General features: G+C 41.3%; 1 protein-coding gene across 10 annotated transcripts in view; it reads right to left on the bottom strand.

Moving 5' to 3' along the window:
* The window catches only part of KALRN (kalirin RhoGEF kinase), a 473,084-nt gene that overhangs the window by 127,175 nt on the left and 325,952 nt on the right, over window positions 1-19,957 (bottom strand). For all 10 annotated transcript variants that reach the window (XR_010369452.1, XM_064435043.1, XM_064435045.1 and 7 more), the window contains 12 exons: window positions 18,197-18,379; window positions 16,986-17,104; window positions 15,764-15,830; window positions 15,029-15,138; window positions 13,335-13,404; window positions 11,575-11,664; window positions 7,555-7,647; window positions 7,120-7,231; window positions 5,831-6,021; window positions 5,334-5,435; window positions 4,502-4,644; window positions 3,266-3,368 (listed from right to left, as the gene is read on the bottom strand). Coding sequence is in view for 9 of the 10 variants with exons in the window: in XM_064435043.1 (XP_064291113.1) it covers window positions 3,266-3,368; window positions 4,502-4,644; window positions 5,334-5,435; window positions 5,831-6,021; window positions 7,120-7,231; window positions 7,555-7,647; window positions 11,575-11,664; window positions 13,335-13,404; window positions 15,029-15,138; window positions 15,764-15,830; window positions 16,986-17,104; window positions 18,197-18,379 (1,383 nt within the window). In the remaining variant the exon portion in view is untranslated. The remainder of the gene's footprint in view (window positions 1-3,265; window positions 3,369-4,501; window positions 4,645-5,333; window positions 5,436-5,830; window positions 6,022-7,119; window positions 7,232-7,554; window positions 7,648-11,574; window positions 11,665-13,334; window positions 13,405-15,028; window positions 15,139-15,763; window positions 15,831-16,985; window positions 17,105-18,196; window positions 18,380-19,957) is intronic.

Below are 19,957 nucleotides of genomic sequence, written 5' to 3'. Positions count from 1 at the left end.
GTCTCCTCCTGCAAATTCCTCATCCAAACCAGGTGAAAAAAGGAAAGGGTAATGTGCCATCAAATGTACTTTGTGATGGCATCCAACATGTGAGTGACAGAGCAGAACCAGGACAGCCCTCAGTTGAAGTGCTCTATCCTCTGCACCAAAGGATCCCCCTGATAAATGTTATGGCCACATTCACATGTCTTGAGAGAAAACGAATCCTTGCTAAATTTACAGTAAGGCTATTTCATTCCCAGTTAACAACAAAAAACCTTTTTGTCTTTTTAGGAGTTTGAAATGTGAAAGTAAAGTTTAGCTCCAGGGCTGTGCCATGGTGAGAGAAAACAGAAATTGCTACTTACAACACAGGAGGAGTTGACTCACAAATAAGTTGAAAGAAATACATATGACTTGAGGCATGAGGAGTGTTGTTAAGCAGAAGTGCTACTTGAAAATGAGTCTTTGAGAAGTTGTGATTTTCTTTGTCTAAAATGTTGTTTGACGTTCTTGTCTGAGCATCCAACTAATGTGTTAGGCAATCCTCAGGCATAATAGCAAGGTTTAGGGAAAGGACAAAGTGTGTCAGCTAAATCTTTGAATGTTTTTGGCTTCAGGGAGTAATATAATCTCTTACATGCTACTTGAGAATTGCTTCTGGCATGGAGTTAATACATAGATGGTCCCAAGGCAGGATGAATCTGCTGCCATCCTGGCACGCTGCTGGCACTGCAAAGCTCTTGGCATGGGTTTGCAGATGAGGCTGCTGTGAACAGCCAGTTTCTAAAGTTGGGAGCTCTCTTCATTGGCTTCTCTGGATGGAGATCTCACTGGGGCACATAGAGAAGTCACCTATGCAGGCTGCAGCTGCAAAAAGCTTCTCAGCTTGAATATGAACTCATGGGAATAAGTCTGCTGGCTATGCTGGAGTTAAATGCAGGGAAACTTCTGATTGCTGAACCCTGTGCCCAATGGAGTTGCCATCAGCCCCACAGGAGTTAACTATAGCATGCATGCTACAGTGTGTGCCATGAACTGTCAGCTCTGCCAAGAAAACCTGCCTGGAGAGCATGATATAGTCCTGCCTTCCAGTGCTGATAACTAGCACCCATCCATGTGAGAATATAAAACCTCCCAGTCCAATCACATTTCATTCCGACCCTCCTAGAAGAAAAACTCAATTACACACTGAAGGAGAAAATCCCATGTGGTAAAATGTCACAGTTAGGAGTCCTTTCAGAGCTTTGGATGTGCTGACAAGACAGTCCCTGCACAGCAGGTGCCAGCAGGTGAGCCCAATGTCTGAGCGGACACTGAGCACGGGGGAGACTCTGCCAGTTCAGCAGGAGGCAAGGCAGCTCAGCTTCATCTGCCACTAATCTGGGTAACACTGTGCAGAAAAAAATGGGAGCTATGAAGAGATGCAGGGAGTTCATTATCCTTGGAGCAAAGACATGATAATACAGCACTCTAGGAGCTGAATTCTCCACAGTATTCTGACATTAGCATCAGAGACAATAAGGAAACTGCTCAGCAGGAACTGCCTCTTGAGTTAAGGGTGATACACTGCTACCTCAGGTTCAACAAAGCACATAAAAGCAACCTTTAGCCTTAGCTGTACACTCAAATTTGTTTCTATTCATTAAATGGACACAAAACCACACAGTCTTAAGTCAGCAAGTGAACCTACCCACACCAAAAAAAAGTTAAAAGCATGACACAACCCTTTCCCCAGTGGTAACAACTTTTTTCCTGTACGATCTTTTCTCAGTTTATCTCATATGCATTTGCTGTTCAGTTCAAACAAGGTTCTGGATAGAAATTCCTATAAATGTTTCCAGTCTTGCATCATAAAACCAACTCCTGCCACGATGGGCTGTCTTTCAGGGTACACAGCCTGTGTTGGCACCATAGCCCTTGTATGCAGCTGCAGCATGCAACATGGAGCATCTCACCTAGACGTGGCCAGAATTCATGCAACCGAGACAAGGGGCTGGGGGAACGAGCAAAGCTTAGGCGAGTGCCTAAAATTAAGCATGAGCTCAAGTACTGCACTAAATCAGGGCCTTTTAGCAGGAATGATAAATGTGAAAAACACAAAGTAAGACAAGTCCATGTGGATTGAAGACTTCTCAGACATCGGGCAAAGTATTTGCATACATTACAGTGGCCTTTGGATTATGAGGCTTAGTACTTTTCTAATGCACATTATTGGACAAAAAAGTTAAATCATGGGGATATGCATTTAAGATAAATACAACATATGATCTTACAAAGATAATTTATTTGCAATTAACTTATATTTCTGAGTCCAGCTTTCAAAACAGTGTCTGCACTGAACCTTACCTGTGAACTTTACAACTAAAGCTTGCACTTTGATTTTGTGAAGACACCCTTCTACCTTGTCTGAGTGGCAGCATAATTAAATCCCTGGCAAATATGTAAATCCATAAAAGCATGGGAGAATTCAGCTTTTTTCAAGTTACATGTGATTTCAAAACAATACATGAAGAGAATATGGGCATTCTCTCAGGGGATAGGACAAACCCTATGAGTGTAGCTAAGGTAATTTTTAACTGCCCATTTTCTCCTACAATCAACTGCTAATTCAGTGGAAGAGCACAGCTGGAGGTGTCAGGGTGACAAATTCAAGCGAGGCATCCTAGTGGAGCTGAGGATCTGGACTCAGATTGTCTGACAAGTAAAATGACAAGTACGTATGTGCTGACAGTGCGCAGCATTCCAACACAATCTAGCGTGTCTCAGGGCCATCCATATGCTCCAGCATATGTCTGTGAGGAGAGGGGTCCAGAATCACAGTCTCTGGAAATGGTAGGTCTCCCAGGCTCTCAAGATACCAGCCAGGATCCCAGTGTTGCTGCATTAATTCGTGTGTGAGCACCTGCATTCCCTCCAGCAAACAATTGATTTCAGCTGAGAGGGAAATATGTGGCATCTCCAGCTGTTTGCTCGTTCACAAGCTGGATCTCACAGGACAAGATTTACTAGGCAGGAAAAGGTTGCTCTGGGCTCTTCCTTCAGAGCCAGTTGAACCTCTGTGTATTAACCACAAACAAACAGCAGTAACAGAGGTGTTACTGTGTGGAGCAGTACTGACAAGCACACAGAAACAGACTGGGTTTTAATAACCTAGAGAAGGGGAATACAAGTTTCAGCTCACTCAGTAGAAGACAAGTTGCCTTGTTTTGCCTTCTATTCTGCTTTTCACTTACATTTTTCTGGGGGCAATTACCTGCCAGGTATTTTCACATTTCAGTCCTACCTTATCACTGTCCACTGTGTTCTGTGATGTCCTGGAGGCAATGGAAATGGTGTCAGGTTGACTGCTGCCATCCCCTTGGCTGTCTGCATCATCTATCCCATCTCTGCAAGAGAGGCGAGTGGCAAACAATGACATTCCTTAACACACCACCAGTGAGCACAACGGGAGAGGTGGAGTTGAGAAGTGCTGAGTCAGCAGGACAGAGCTGGATTGTGCTAAAATTACCCCTCTAAGGCAGCCCATGGTGTTATAGAGCTATTGCAATTTAGAATGATGTCACTCTCAGCTGTGGGGTTTGGATTTGCACATAATCACAACATTTGTTTAAATTTCTTCAGGAATTTAATGCGAAGCCATAAAGATTCTATCCAAATATAGACAAAGAATATAGAGCCCTACCTATTTACCTCACTGAGGCTGCTAACACATTTTCTTTCCTTTGGCTGTCCAGATAAAATTATCATAAATGTTTATTGATCTTTAAAAGTAAATACTTAAATAATGCAAAATATATACTTAAGGACAAAGAAAAAAATATGTCTCCATCCTGTACAAGAAAACTTTTGTGTGTTCTTAGAGGAAATGTCTGGATCTCTGCTTTGATACAGGTTTCCTGGGTGACTGGTTATTTATGCTTTGATGTCTCTATAACACAGCCTGAAGTAAAAGAGGGATAAAATTTGATGAGGAAATGAAGATGCGCAAATTACAGGTGGCTTTTGGGAATGCCACAACAGAAAAAGAACAATTCATCATCTGTAATTTAATCCAGGATAAAACAAATTGACAAAAAATATTTACTATTACTTGACAGGCTGAAACAAGTTTGTACTAGATGATGAAATACAGATTATTCACTATATATTCTTCAATATATTGTTAGGATCAACTATGATTTTGATTACCAAACAAGGAAAAAACCTGCCAAACAAGGAAAAAAATCTGGTTTCACTCAAATGCGAAGAAGTAAAATCTACTTCAGGAAAGAACTACAACCTTGCACTCTGAAGAATTTTTACTGTTTCTCTCTATACTTTGGAGCATAAAATGAAAGCTCTTTGTATGTATATCATAAAAAAGATTTCTAGCTACTTTTGCCAAGACAACATAAAAAAGCAGAGACAATGAAAACTGCTTTGACTACAGTAAAAAACAGTAAAAAGTTGAAAGTCACCACATTGCTGTGGGTTGAGAGCACACTAGTGATTTCATGTTGTGGGGAATGACTGAAATTACCTTCTGCTGTTGTTTCTCTGCTTTGCTGGTGTCTTGGGGAGCTGAATGGGCTCTTTCAGAGCTCCTTTCAGATGAATGATCCTTTCTTGAATAACTTCCCGGATATTTTTGATCCATTCCTGTTTCGTTTCAATACTGGATGCCTAAAGTTTCACAAGGCAGAAAGATAGAGACTTTATCATGTTCTCACCTCCTGTGTAGAGGAGACATGGCCAGCTGATGAATGTCATAATTAACTGTTTGTCCTCTCTGCTGCACTGCAGCAGCTGCTGGAGTACCTGGTAACCCCAGAGAACTGAGAGCATTCCGACCAGACCTACTTGGCAAGCAACAGCAAAGCAGCTAAGCCCTGGATAAATACATTTAATGCTAGCAACACAGCATGCTCTGCAGAGGGAAAACAGGTTATCAGTGCACAGCTGGGAATTCCTTAGACAAAACAACTATAACATGGATTCTTCAGCAGAGACTCTCTTGACAGAACAGGCTGTCAGCTCTGGAGGTCTGTGGAAGAGGTTGGTTGTTGATAAGCCCAGTAACAAAGGACTAAGAGAATTCCACCTCCCAGCCAAATGCCCTGAGACCTGCCCTGTGTCAGTGAGCAGCTGCTCAACCCAGGCTGCAGGAGGAGATGCAACTCCAGCAAGGCTCACAACTTCCCAATTGCTACTGAGGCCTCAGAGCTCAGCTGCTCCTGATGCAGGCATGATCCCACTGGCAGATAGGGAAGCCATGTGAACATGAGGAGGGAAGAAACTGACCTTTCATTCAGGGCTCCCAAGGCCTGAACTAGAAGTGCTAAAGGCAAAGAAAACAAACAGAAAAGACTTACTTTCAGCACTGTTTTATTGTCTGAGGATGGTGTTCGTCCAGACCACAAAGCAAATTTGCAGGGATCTCCTTCAACATGCTCAGTCACTCCCAGTTCTGAGGTCTAGTGTGGAGGAGAGATGATGAAAGATTTCATATATATGAAGCTTCAGGACTGTAGAAAACTTTGGACTTGTAGGAAGAAGTGGGGAGGTTGAGATGGGTAGGGGAACAGGATTTTATCTCCGTTTGTTATACACAGATGAAAGGAACAGAAAAGCTGTGGGGTGGAATAGCTGGAGTGATCCTGCACACATTTTCCCCCACCCTTCACATCTCACTGCCTTAAACCTCTCTCACTGCAGGCTGACTTCCAGGTGAGTCCTGCAGGACTCAGGGCCAGCCCTTCCAGGGGCAAAATTATCTCCAACCCAGCAGGGGCCACGTGAGCCTCCAAAACACCACTTCTACCTACAAAAAACACAACACCCAGAATATTTTCTTAGCAGCCACACCTACCAGTAACTTGTTCTTGTAAACATATTTTGTGTGTCCTGAAGAATCTTTGATCTCTTTGCTAAACACCAAAGAGATTTCAAAGAGAAACAAATGCCTCTCACGGCCTTTCCGAATGAGAGACTTGGGATCCCACACTTGGAAGGAATCCTGAAGAATCAGCTCTCCCTGGACATCAAGGTTCTCATCAAACCCTAAAACCACAGAACACAATCACTTGTATTTATTATTGAGACACATAATTCACAGAAACACCAAAGTCAAGACTTGAAATAAAAGGGTCTTCCTCTCAATGTTTTTTCTTCATATTCTAAAAGGACAATAATGACTATCTACTGCCCCAGTGATATTTTTTTTTATACTGCAGCAATGCAATTACTTCATTGGAGGTCAAATACATCATATGGGCTAAACAAGGCTGCTGCTGAAGTATTGAAATAATTACTCAAAAATAATAATATGAAGGTTTCAGTAGTGGTTACTGTACACAGAACTGCATTGCAAGAAATCCTATGCACTTCATTACAAATTCAGTTTGCCCTCCTACAATTTTAATCACCTGAGCTTATTGTGCTGCCCAGCTACTGGCATCAGTCCCTTTTTTCACTTGTTTTAGTATTCTGCTTCTTTATTGGTTTTCTTCAAGCCAGGCTGAAATTATTTTCCCAGGCCAAGAAAATGTGTGAGACACAATAAAGCATCTCAGTCCAGAATAAAATTTTTACATTTCAGAAATACTCCACACAATAATAAGCCAATAAAAGACTCCACTTTGTGCCAATCAAACCTTTTTCCTTGTAGTTTTAAAACATTTTTTTAGTGCTTTTAAAAAAAATCACTGGCATAACTATGCTAACATTTTGAAACACAAGCTGTTTTGTCTCAGAAAACCAGAACTTTTCAAATGTTGAAACAGTATTATGAAATGTTTTCATCCAATAATTTTTACAGCTGTCAGCAGCTAAACTGATACTGTTTCAGGAGGGGATTTTTTTGTTTAATGGAGAAGGAATGTTTTAGCTAAATATATATATGTACACATACACTGCATATGAATATGCCACATGTATGTGTATATATATAGACACACAAAAGATACAGATCAATATCTCCCCCTCCCCCCCAAACTTCCTAGCCAGCTTTATTCTTTCAAGACTTTTGGAGAAATATCAGAAAGGAGCCAGGAGGTACCTACAAATTACAATGAAGAAACAGTATTGCTACAGTTAACCTCTACTAACTTCCACCAGAGGTTACAAACAGACTTCATTTCCCAGCAGGTCCCTGCCCACCTTCCAGCATGCTGACGTGCATTGCATCGTTGGCCTTCTTTGGGACACTGAGCATCACTTCCAGACCATCCTTCAGCTCCCCTTTGCCCTCCTCACAGCAGGTCAGCAGTTCCTAAGAAGCAACGCAGACGTGAACAAACTTTGATCCATGTGCTGCCTTCACACCCAACTGTGCCACTTGGTCCCTGCAAGCTGCTTCAGAGACAGGAGAAAGCTGAACTGCAGCAAACTCCACAGTGGATGCTCACAAATAGTGGGAGTCAAATAGGAACAGCTATAAAGATAAAAAAAGGTGCTCTCAAGGGAGACTGTGCCCTTGGAAGATTTCTAGGGACTTGTGCTTGCAGGTTATGAAGCAGCTCCCTTAAGCAGAAGGTAACTCATGAACCTGTGAACTGCTCTGCACGAGCTGATGTGTGCAGCTCACTGAGGTACCTTCAGCAGGAGTTGGTATTTTGTGATCCTCTGGACAGGCTTGATTAAATAAGAAGAGATGGAGTTGGCCAGCCCATGTCTTTGCTGGATTTCCTAGAAGGGATAAAAACAGCAGTCAGTCATGGAAAACTGTTAACCCCCTGCCAGACAGAACCACCCAAAACTAAATTCAGCACTGGGTCCCTGCATTCTATGTAGAGTTTTTAACACTCTTTAAGCGTACATGCACATGAGTGTGGTTTCAGTGAGGCTGGCAATAAACTGCAGAGTCCCCCTAAGGCCACTTAAACTGCAGGGTCCCTCTGCAAGTCAAGCTAAAGCTCTGCTGAGTAAACAGGCCTTGATTCAAGTATGACTTACCTGTTACGTCATCTGGTTTCCCCTAGCTATGAAGGCTGAAAGAAGAGTCTTAACATTCAATTAAAATGAAGTGACATTAAATTGCATGAATAGGGTGTAATTTAGCTGTCTAAACATAGGCATTGAGTCCCATTTGAGAGCCCTGGGGTGGCTGAAATATCCACATGGGAATAACAGGTCTGACACGGTACTGACAGACCTGCTCTACTCTGAGGTGGCACCTGGGGGCCAGGAGAGATATCCCCTCATGACACCTGTTACAGCACTGTTTCATCCCCTGAACCTCAGCCAAAATGTCTTGGCTGAGCAGTGTGATGTGCTCACAAATTGCTGGAGATGTCACAGACCTGCTGAGGGCTGCAAAGGGCCCAGCTGCCTCCCCCCAGCTGTTCCAGGGTGGGTTAGGAGCTCCTGAAAATCCTATAGGACCCTCATGAGCATATGTAGCCATCTAAAAGACTCCTAACTCATGCCCTACAGGGGTAGGTTCTCTGCTGAAATAGAACAGATTGGAAACCCTTCTGTCTCTGCCAGGGCCTGGACATGCCTTGCCTCGTTCCTAGCCACTAAGAAATCCTTGATCCCCAAAGAAGAAAATGGAAAAGGGGAATTAGACTTTTCTCCAGCTACTGGATTGTACATTTGAGACTATAAAGTGAAGAAGTTATGGAAGGTGAAGGGAGAAGAGCTGCCAAGAACAGATTTTCCTTTTGTATACAATCTGATTTTCTGCTGAGCACTAAGGAGGTTACTGCTTCTTTTTAGCTCCAGTGTTTGTCTTAATGCTGAGATGCAAAAACATCCATTTTTCATGCCATGTACCAACAGATTTTTGGTTTGTTGGTTTGGTTTCTTTTTAAATAGCCATGAAGAAGACCCAAAAGGGAAGGGGCTCTGTTTGGGGGTTAATGGAGTTTGCATGAAGCTGAGTCACAGCTGACTCCACAGAGGAACTGTGCCTGCAGAGCACATGGCTGAGACTGAATTCACAACTGCAGGAGCCAGCAAGACCTCAGCCACATCTGTGAACTTCCTGGAGCTGGCAAAGCACACTTGTTTTTGTAGGATCCGAGTAACAAAATTAGCCCTGCTCCTTCCCCCCAGCCCTCTGAACAGCAGGGCATGCTCTCAGCAAGATGCCTCCCCTTTGGGCACTCCTTGCTGTGCCAGGATGCTCCCTGGTCAGACTGTGCAGAGACACAGCTGGTTGGGGGAGTGACATTTGACCAGTGCTGGGAAGGGATGCTCACCCTGCAGCTCCTCCCTCTGGTCCCTGAAGTGTTGGAGTATGATCCTGTTTGTGCCTCTGCCCATTTTCAAAGGGACATTCTGGCTCAGAAGAGAAGCTGTCCAAGAACCCTGATCCATGCAGAAACACCATGCTCTGCAATGCTCCCAAAGTCACTGAGCTTTACCTTTTTCCTTGCTGGTCATGCAAATCAAAAGTCCCCTGTGGCTCTTGAATATGAAACCATATATTTTCCAAGATTCAAAGCAAAAAAACTATTCCAAATAGAAGAAGCGTGTACATGTCTCAACCAAACTCTGTCCCAAAGATCAGAACTTGCTTAACTAAGGACACTAAAATCAACTTGATTACTTCAATAACATGCTGATTCTATCAATTGAAGTTGACAACTAACATATGTTGGTAATCAAAAATACACCTTGCCAGCCTGAAGTACATGGTATTACAAATGTTAAAATTTGCTAAACATGGCAAGCATAATTTATCTTTCAAACTACTGAATAAAGAACACAGTTTTAAGTAATGATGAACAAGCCAGACATAAGAACTGAAAGAGTGAAATTAATAAGTCTACTGCAATTTAGTCAGAATAAACACACTTTTTCTCATTCCCTGTGCAATTTCCAGCTAATATAACCATACCAACAACTTCTGAATTTTATAAGCAAAGTACCATCTGTAGGGAGGGAAGATGGTAATCTTTATGCTTTATTAGACCAGTGCTGTAGGATAAACCAGCTGACAGTTTGTGCACTGTTTTCCACCTGTCCCAACTGGTTCAATAAAATACATCGCTTTTCTCTACATACATGGCTTCATTTACATTCTGAGAGCAGCCCAGCTCTCACCATAGCTCAGAATTCTCTTCATGGTTTCAAATGAGATATGTCACCTATCTTTGCTTCTTCTCCTAATCAGTTAACCCTTTCAGTGATCCCTGTAGCTGCAAGTTTTCCATGGGCTTGAAGGGTTCAAACAAATTACTGGGACTGCTTGTTTTCATCTCAAAGGTGGCTTTCTACGAAAGCTTATGAAATTTGAGAAACACGTGTGATTTTCAAGCAGGGTTCTTACTAAGGGGGTGTTATTCTAGATAATTTACTCTCATCATAAGGGTTTTGGGAAATTTCAGGTTCTGCCTGGAACAAAAGAACAAACTATTTCCTCTGTATTCCTTGTGCCAGGCTGTCCTGCCCCTGAACTACTGCCACTCCAAGATCAAGGTATGAAGGATCCACAGGTACTTTGCATTACCTTAGTCACTCACATTGACTGCCTTCTTGAGGATTTTTCGGGGGGAGAGTCAGCTTTCTGTTTTTGCACAGGCATCACTGGGTGATGGCCCAGCACCCATGGAAGGAAAACACCTCTCCTGGCAAAACAGCAGCTGCTGACACACGAATATTCACTACTGAGCAATATCAGGCAGCTTTCCAGCCCATACAGAGAGCTGCAGTGGAAAAGCTTTTAACCTGTGCAAACAGCCGACCAGTAGAAACCATTGTAAACCATTCCACAGGCTCAAGCGCCACCTCCTGGAAAACCCCTTCCAGTTCCACTCGACTTTCAGACCATTCGGTAACCAGGCAAAAGGAAAAGGTGTTCATCACTTTTCCTGAGACTCATGTGAGACCTTTCATTGTTGTGTGACTGAAATGCTGTAACCATTGGCACATACAAACTCCAGAGGAGCTGATTTATGTCAGCTGCCAGCTCCAGCACAGCTTGCATCCTGCTGATCTGTTACATTTGCAAACTTTCAGTGCTTTGGAAGAGAGGTCTTCCCAGTTTTTTTTTTTTTTTGTTTGTTTTGTTTTTTTTTAAGGAAGATGACTAATTAAAGCTATAAGGTAGCAGACAAGCATGGCAAAATGGATGAGGTTAAATAAGAGGAAGAGCTTGGTTTAAAGGTTCTTAAAAACTTGAGTTTTTGTCAACCTACAAAATTGGAATTGGAGCCTAAAAAACATTTATCACTGGCTGTAGCACTTGTACAGGAAATACTCTAATTGGAGTCAATGGAGTTCTTTATTAGCACAATGAAGTAAATGTGGAATAGGCTGGGTAGAATTTGCAGAACAGGAGGCTAGGAGCTTATTTTAGATTTAGGGACTTCAGGTCATAATATACAATGAAATCTGAGATTTTCACTTTATTGCTAACTCAGAAACAGAGACTACATCTAAACCAGATCTTTAGAAAGGATTAGGTCTGAAAAATGCCCAAAGGCTCCTACAAGAATGTGTCTCCACACCTCACCACACACCACACCAACGCCCATCAGTGCTCACAGCATGTGATATTTGCAGTGGAATGAAAACCCAAATGCCAAGGCACAGAAAGGAACCCATAGCTCGAGTGTAAAAAAGCACAGAGCTGCACCAGGTAAGGAAAACAGCAATGCTGCTTACATCAAAGAAAGTCCCTGCATGTTCCAGGATGAGCTGGTTGGAGTCAGGCTTGTTTTTGCAGTAGGTGACATACATCTGAAATTTATCTGCCTGTGAAAACAAACATCAAGGGAAAAGCAAGATAAGCTATTTCTCTGCTCCCACAGGTTTTTATTAAGGCACACCAGGATAAATACAGGTGACAACTCTCTCCCACACACCCACCACCATCACCACCCCCACCCTGCCACCAAACAGCACAAGAACTGTAAATTAAGAGCAGAAGACTTTAAGGTTCATACCTTACTTCAGCAGTTCTGAGGGCTGTGGGAGGCTTTCTTTAACAAATATCACAGAGGGAAGGCCTAAATTTTTAATCCAGCTGTAAAATACTTTCTAACAGCTCTGTGAATGTTACACAAGAGTTTGAGGGTCTCAAAACTCAGTCATGAAGTGTTGAATCTATCACCTACTTGAAGATAAAGCCAGTCTAGAAACTGGGCAAGTGACTCACCTAGTCTAAACTGGCACAAGCCATCATTTTTTACTTGAAATTTGTGACACTTGGCCCAGAATTGCCTTTCCTACTTTGGTTCAAACTTCAGTGGCTCAAAGTTTATGCTGTTTTACATTTTATTTCCTAATTTGTTTACTTTTAAGCAGAAATTAAAAGCATCTATGCACTCCCACCTCTTATTAATGTACTCTGGTCTCAAGAAGAGGGAGGCAAATAAAAGAGGAGGATGTTTTCCTTTTATTGCTATTGCATTTTTTTATTCGAGATATCTAAATAACAGGATCCTGCAATTGTGCAGGCAACTTTGTATGTACATCTGTAACCACACACACAGCTCTGGACATGTACCTTTGTTGAGATGATGCAGTAGTACCTTAAATCACCATGAAGATTTTGCAGAGACTGATACATAAATGCATTCACCTTTCCTAAACAGGTAATCTGTTCTTTGTAAACAATATTTCTGAATCCATTTCATCAAGACTCGTGACATATTTTTAAATTAAAAGCCCATCTGAAATCCTCTAAACATGCTCATTTTTTGGATAAGTGAAAATATTCCATCTTTACTCTTAAAATACTAATTCCTGGCTTTGATATATGAATAAAACAATCAGACAAAACACAAAGATGGCCGACTTGACTGGTAAATATTTTGAAAAGAGAACAGCTTTCATACAGATAAATTACTGTAGCCAATTCTCAGAGCCTCCTACGCTCACAAAGACACTCTGCATCAAGATTTCAAAGTCCTGTTGGAAATTATCCTGGCATTGCATAATGGAATGAGTGAGCACAGTGGCTCAGAAATTTGACACTAATTTCTGGAGGAAAAAAGTCGATAAAATATATTCCTCATGCCTTTGTGGAGTTCTCAGGCATGACTAAAATTCTTTAAGGAAGGTATATTAAGATTTTAAATGTCTGTCCTCCCAGGGCCTTTCACAGGGAAATGAATGTCACCCCTAAAAACAGGTTTGGTTTGATGAAGTTCTGCTAAAAAGAAACCAGCAGAGGTAAATAAAAGCTGTGTGGTCAGTACAGGACAAGGAGAGAGGCTCTGGAAAGCCTTCAAACTATTGCTGAGGAGAAGGGTGGAAACTTTCACCCTGGGCAGGTGAAGGACAAAGCAGTTATAGTTCCAGACTAGCTCCTAATCTCATTTATCACTGGGGACATAACACTTCCACCTATTCCCAGCTTGTTCCAGTCTGTGCTGGAGGAACTAATTTGAATAAATTATGAGAAGCAGCAGCCTCATTACCCAGGTGACAAAGCAGTGGCCCACATCCTCAGGCAGTTGTTCATATTTCTCCAGCTCCTTTAGAAAAATGCTGAAAAAAGCAGACACCAATGTAATTAGTTCCAGTCAAATACCCAGGAGATGCAGGATAACCAATGAGTTAATCAGTGCTAATGATCAATACTTGTATCTTGATTATGAGACCACCCAAGTGTCCAGCCAGCAGGAAAAGTGTCACTTGCCAAGATGTGCTTGGTTTTTTGAGCACAGTCATGCCTAACTCCACCAGAAAGGAAAAAGAGGCAATCCCTAGCAGGGAGTCAGTGTGCTCAGGATTGTTCTATCTGAACACAGATCTTCAAAGAGTTCTTGTGTAGTGGTTCAGACAAAGAGCAACAAGGGAAGCCCAAAGCTGCCAGGCTCCCAACACCCAGCTCACCACACTGGACAAAGGACAACAACTTAAACAAGCTCAGCATTTCATAGGTAAGTAGTCAACTTTCAAAATACAGATTTTTAAAATCAGCTCTCTCTGAACAGCTTGTACCACAAGTGACACCTGTTTTCAAATAGAGCCCTGTACAATGCCTGGGTGGAAAGAAGAATATGAAAGAGTTTCTTCAGCTGCTCCTCCTAGAACATGTTTTTTTCTGGACCATTCTCCAGCTTTGCTGCCCTTTGTTGGACATGGGTTCTGAACCAGGCTGGAGGATGCCTTAACATCACCAGCCTGGAGGAGGCTGTGGAGGGGACAGGGGATATTTATTTTAGCATTGCTAGGAAGAAATTTTAGAGGAAAAAGATTATGTAGAAGCAGCAGGCTGCAGGAGGAGGAGTCAGAGAAAAGGGAAATGAGAGCAGTGACATCTGTGGGACATGAGTGAGGGCTGGAGGGATGGGAGCTGGGAACAGTGGAAACTGAAAAAGGAGGGTAATGAGATGGCATCAGTCAGGGTGACCAGAACAAAATATGATATGATAAAATATGATATGATATAAAAATATCCTGATATCCTTTGAAGCTGCTTGCACAAAAGCCTGTATATGGCATGCTCTGCTGGGCTGTATTTATGTGATGGCCCATTTATCTGACTGAAGCACTTGAAATGTCCCAGAACTCGAACAGGGAAGGATTCTCTGATTTGTTTTTAAAGTGTAACCTGAAGACAGATTTGGAATTCAGACTGAACTTGTTGGATCCAGCACCCCTGAATGTTAAGTTTATAACTGTTGTTGCATTCACATTACACCATGGAAACAATGCTCTCTAAGCTGATCTGGTACACAGTCTTATCTTAACAAGATGGAGCACTGTTAGTTACAGATTAAATACAGAAAGTCTCCAAGAAGTGGCAGAAAGCTACTTATTAACCCAGCTCATGCCAACAATTCCTCCTTCTCCCCTTTGTGTTTTCCAAGATCATATTTTTGACAGGCAAGCATCCAGACTAGACCTCGTGCTGTGAGATGGAAAGCAGGTATCAGACTGCAAAGCACTGGTGTAATATGACTTTAACATTGATAATCAGCTGAAGGTGAAGTTTGAACTAAGTTGCAATTCTTTTTGGCAAAAGAAACAAAACAAGATATCAAACATTATTTTGCAAAATCAATTACTTTACACTCGGGTGTGCACTGTATTGTAGGAGTTCTCTGCAGACACCACAGAGATGCACAAGTGCCTAAACATTAACAGAACTGGTAAGAAAACCTACTTGTTATGGAAGTCATATATCTCCTGAATATTGCCAAAGATGATGTGTTCTTTATTAAGGATCCCAGCTGGTATTTCTTCCACTCCACTTGTCATTTCCCAAAGGTAAGTCTGGAAGACACCAGAAACTCTTGATTTTGTGAATAAATGCAGTGGAAAATAATAGATCTCCCTGTTCTATTGCCAAAGGCACAGGCTGAACAGGAACTATGTACTTTGAGATTAAATAAACAAGACAAAAAAAAGTTCCAATGTTACAGAAAGCTCTCCAGGAGAAATTCAAAGTGCTGATACTTCGAAGTTGTCTGAGGAAAAAGCAGAAGCATGCCAACAACACCTGTCTTTGCTGTCCACCCGATGGTGTCCAAAAACTGCAGGCAGAAACAGCTGAAAGATAAGCCAGATTTGCCACTCCAGTAGCATTAGATACATAAAATTCTCTGTCAGACTGCAGGAAAGTGAAAGCTCACAGGTTTCACTGAATTACACTCTGGGTTTTGCCTTGAATATCACCATCCACTTTAGGAACACCCTGCTTACAGCTAGGCAAGGTATTTGACTGTGCAAGTCCAGAAGTTTCTCTAGTATGAGATGATTCAAAGGAACAGATTTGAATCTTTAAAGACAAGGCTCCATGAATCAATCTGCACAGCCTGTGCATTGAAGTGACATCCCCACTGCAAAGGACAATGTGTGCTTCCAGGAAATACTGGAGAGCTCCTGGGCCATAACTCACCTCTAAACATTCATGTAAATCCCTGACATAAGCTTTTTCTGTCTGCAGCAGCTCAGCCATAATGAATCTGAAAAAAAAGGAGTATTTTAGGTGGTTTGGACATTATAAACATTTCTACAATGAACAGAAAACAAAACATCCTCTTGTTGTTTTAAAGAATAAAGGAGTTGCCACCCTAGATATTCAGCTGCCTTACTTTGCACCTTTCAGGTCCATGACCAAAATAGCACTTCATACTCCAGTCCCTTCTTGAGTTATTTTCTAAATAGCTTTTCTGCACAAAATCCTATTAAGTTGTATTCCTGAGTCTGTGGGATTTACCATCCTTAACTATCAGCTGGTTCTCAGAAATTCTTTCCACCCAGGATTAGGGAATTGTGATTCACCAACATTTGCACCTTTGCTGACAGTCAGTGGGAAGTCACCCTAAAACTTTACCTTCAGAGGCAACACAGATGGATTTGGGAGACACCACTACTTTGAAGAGACTTCAACAGCTTGGTATCTGACCAGAGAAAATCCAGATTCTGTGAAATGCAATAATGGCATCTACAGAGCCTGAGGCCGGGCCCCTCAAAGTTGAAATTCCTGAAATTTGCCACAGGTAGACCAAGTGTAATATTTTCTAAAGTATAAGTGGTTTCTTATCAGTCATGACCCGTGACAATTTCAGAGGGCTGAGAAACACTTTCCCAATATTCTTACATAAAAAATAAGACAGACCACTCTGAAAATAGACTGTTCATGGATTTAAGTGCAACAAGCATCTCTCAATCATTTTCTCTAGTATGAACTATTTCCACTTCTCTCAGTCTTACACTTGCTGAAATTTGAACCTAAACCTGAAGTGAACTCTTGGTCACTGATGTTCAGATAATACTTAGAGATCTAAAGATGCTCTTTATTTTTTCCTACTCATGTTACTTTTTACATAAAACCAGAAAGAAATTAGCAACTCCACAACATCAGGGTTAATCCAAGTGCTTGACTCACTACTTTCCTTTTCTAACTTCTGATTAAAACCAAAAGAAATTCAACCTTTATGTTCTGAAATTCTCTATCCTACAAGTAACAACTTCTGCCCTACACCTGCAGACTTATCTCAATAGTTCTGCAGCTGGAAGGAGTTACAGGACTGTCAGTCAGTGCTGGTCATGCAAATATCACAAAATTATTCTTTAGCAGATAATGTGCCATGCAGACAGAGTGTTTGGGAACATACTCTTTCTTTCTGGCTGACTTCCTCTTTTCTTCATTGACTTCATGATTTGCATCTCGCAGCTTTACCTCCCGGTCTGAAAGACTTGCTGGAATGATATCTAGTTCTAGGTCTTTGTTATCCTAGGAAAAAAAAAGTACAGAGTCTAACTTCATTGTAATCCTACTGTTGTGCAAAGTGCAGCATGTTCATGAGATCAGAGAGGTAAGAAGGGACAAAATAAGATAATATTGAGAAGGAGGAAATTTAGAGAGAAATAGGAGTACTGTGAGAAGAGATAAAAAAGCTGAGACAAATGTTAAAAAAAACCAGAAATTATATTCATTGTAATCTTCACTGTTTTTCCTAAGAATCAATACTGATAAGTCTAAATTACCTTACTCTTTTATATCTAAATTAGTTGTCTAGTATGGGACTTCACAAAAACCAGTCTGATAAAGTAGAGCACCATGCAGAGACAACTTTCGGTGGCCATTTACCGTGGGACACCTTTCCAGGCTGTGGTTAGAACTCTGTGTAAACCAAAGACCCTACAAGGAACAGTGAGTGCATTTAAGGTATCATGAGAGTGTGAGAGAATTTATTCCCTATTCTTGATACTTAATTCCAAAGAGCCATTGACTGAAAGGTTTTGAAGTGTTTCTGCTTCTGGCATTCTCCCTTTTTATTATGGCCAGGGAATAGCAGGAAACCCTAATTTTTGCTTCTTATGATGCTCTACTTCACCTAAAAGAATTCAGACATGAGGTTGGGGTCAATTGTTTATGTTAGTTAAAGAATGAGAAAATAAAAACTTAAGAGTCAAAGTTTGAATTGGATGAAAAATAATGGTGTGGGAACAGGATTTATGGTTTATACCAAAATTAACACAGACTCAATTCCATTAAGGTGTTTTTCCCCCATTCTTCCTGAAAGCTGTATAGTCTCCTGAAAAATGGTGCAAACATTTAGAAAATCTAAAAATTTAGAAAATTTAAAAAAATGTTTAGAAAATCTTTTCGATCTTCATCTGCCTCTCCTCACATCACTGACCAACCACAGCAAAACCCTTTAACCCTTTTTCTCCAGAAGCAGTTCTGAGCATGGCCAGGTGGGCTGGCTGAGTTTTCAGTGTTTCTAATGGGCACACAAAAACCAACAGCATTCATTCCACAGGCTTCCCCTTCCTCTGTGACTCTGGTATAAAACCCCAACAGGACTGGGTCTTACAGTACCTCTGGGTTGATTCCAAGGGCTTTTTCCAGGGAGTAACGGTATTTCCCCATCCTGAGAGAGAAGTCCCGGTAGCGCTTGTCTACGGTGGTGACCCACTTCCTAATTTCAGTGGCGTGTATGTGTCCTTTTTCTACAAAGCTGTCAGCCAGCTGGATGAGGAGCTTCACTTTCTCCTTTGTTTGCTGCCCAAAATACGGTCATTAGTTATGTTTTATTTTTATTTCCTTTGGTTTTAACTCACACAGCAATCAAAAGAAGTTCACAATTTTAATACATCGTTAAAGAGTGTCTGTATTTCATCTTATACAGAATCAGACACTTCAAACTTTTTCAGTAAAACATGAAAGGAATGACATCTTTATAAGGACACTTATGAAGCTGAAGAAGATAGAAAGTCAAGTTTTTGATACCCTACAGACACAAACACATAAAACATCTTGGAAGTTATACATGCCTCCTTCTCATAAGCAAGAGCTTATTTTTGGTGAGCCTTGGAGTAGAAGACAAGATTTTAAAATCACACCTCAAAGGACACCAAGTTACTCTGAGTCTATATCTGGTGGATCTGCAGATCTGTGTAGGAAGGTCATTAATACACCACATATCCAGCCCAGGAAGTGATTTTGAGTCATTACTTGTCTGTTTCAAAAACAAACAGCATTTAAATCCAAATTAATGGTCTAGTATAAAATCTTCCATCAGTATTTGAGGTCCAGTTAGAACATCACCAGCTAAAAAATGCCTGAACTCCAAAGCACACACTGCTTTTGGTCTTTTCTATTCCACTTAGTCTCTAACTGCCCCTTAGTCAAAATTGGCACAAAGGACCTAGTTATAGACTTTAGCTCTGGTTCCAAATCTATCTCAGGAAATGAGGCACTGGCAAGCCTGTGGTCAGACAGAGAGGATGTTCCCCCCTGGCTGGAGCAAGACAGAGTGTCAGGTGCTTGGCATTATCAGTGATCTGACCACAAATGGACAAATGCATGTCAGACCATAAAACATCCAGCAGATTTCAAACACAAAACTAAATTCAAGATATTTCACCACCATAATAGATTAACAGCTGAATCAGACATCATCCTAACAAATTAAATGAGTACCTAAGCAAGGCTAGGTATGGAGATGTAAAAATCTAACTTTCTTTTGTATTAAAGGGTGATTAATTCCCGAAAGCTACTGGTGATTTTGCATTTCACACAAGTGGTTTGGCCAGAAAGTTACTGGGATCAGGAAGGCTTTCAGCTACAGCTTAATTTGAGAACAACATCAGTCTGGGAATGATATGCATTTACCAGATTGCACATGGCAGTGAAAATATCCCACATCAGCAGTAGGAGCAATAGGACAGCCCGAGGGAGCAAGACTTAGATGTGTCAGTGTAAGAAACAGCCAGTAATGGCTGATAATGAACAAGGTCTAAAATTCAATCCTAGGCTAAGTCAACAGTCCAAATGGTTTGGAAACTTCATTATGAATTTGGATTATTCTGATAAAAATTAAATTATGAACCAGAATGTAATTTCAGGTGGAGTAATTATGCGTGGTTAGAATTCAGAAGTAGTTGAAAGAATTTCATATGTGCCCTGTCTGAAGGAATTACCTTCCATCCACTGCTAGCTATCTCACATTTTCATAAACATGCAAGCTAAGCTAAAAGAAGGGGACAAGAACACCACAGAGCCTGCGAATCAAACCCATACAAGCACAGACAGCCTAAGGAGGAATTTAAGGATTACAGAAGATCAATTTCAGGACAC

This window comes from Passer domesticus, chromosome 10 (assembly GCF_036417665.1).
Source record: "Passer domesticus isolate bPasDom1 chromosome 10, bPasDom1.hap1, whole genome shotgun sequence".
Taxonomy (NCBI): Eukaryota; Metazoa; Chordata; class Aves; order Passeriformes; family Passeridae; genus Passer; species Passer domesticus.
This window is presented reverse-complemented; position numbering and strand designations above follow the sequence as displayed.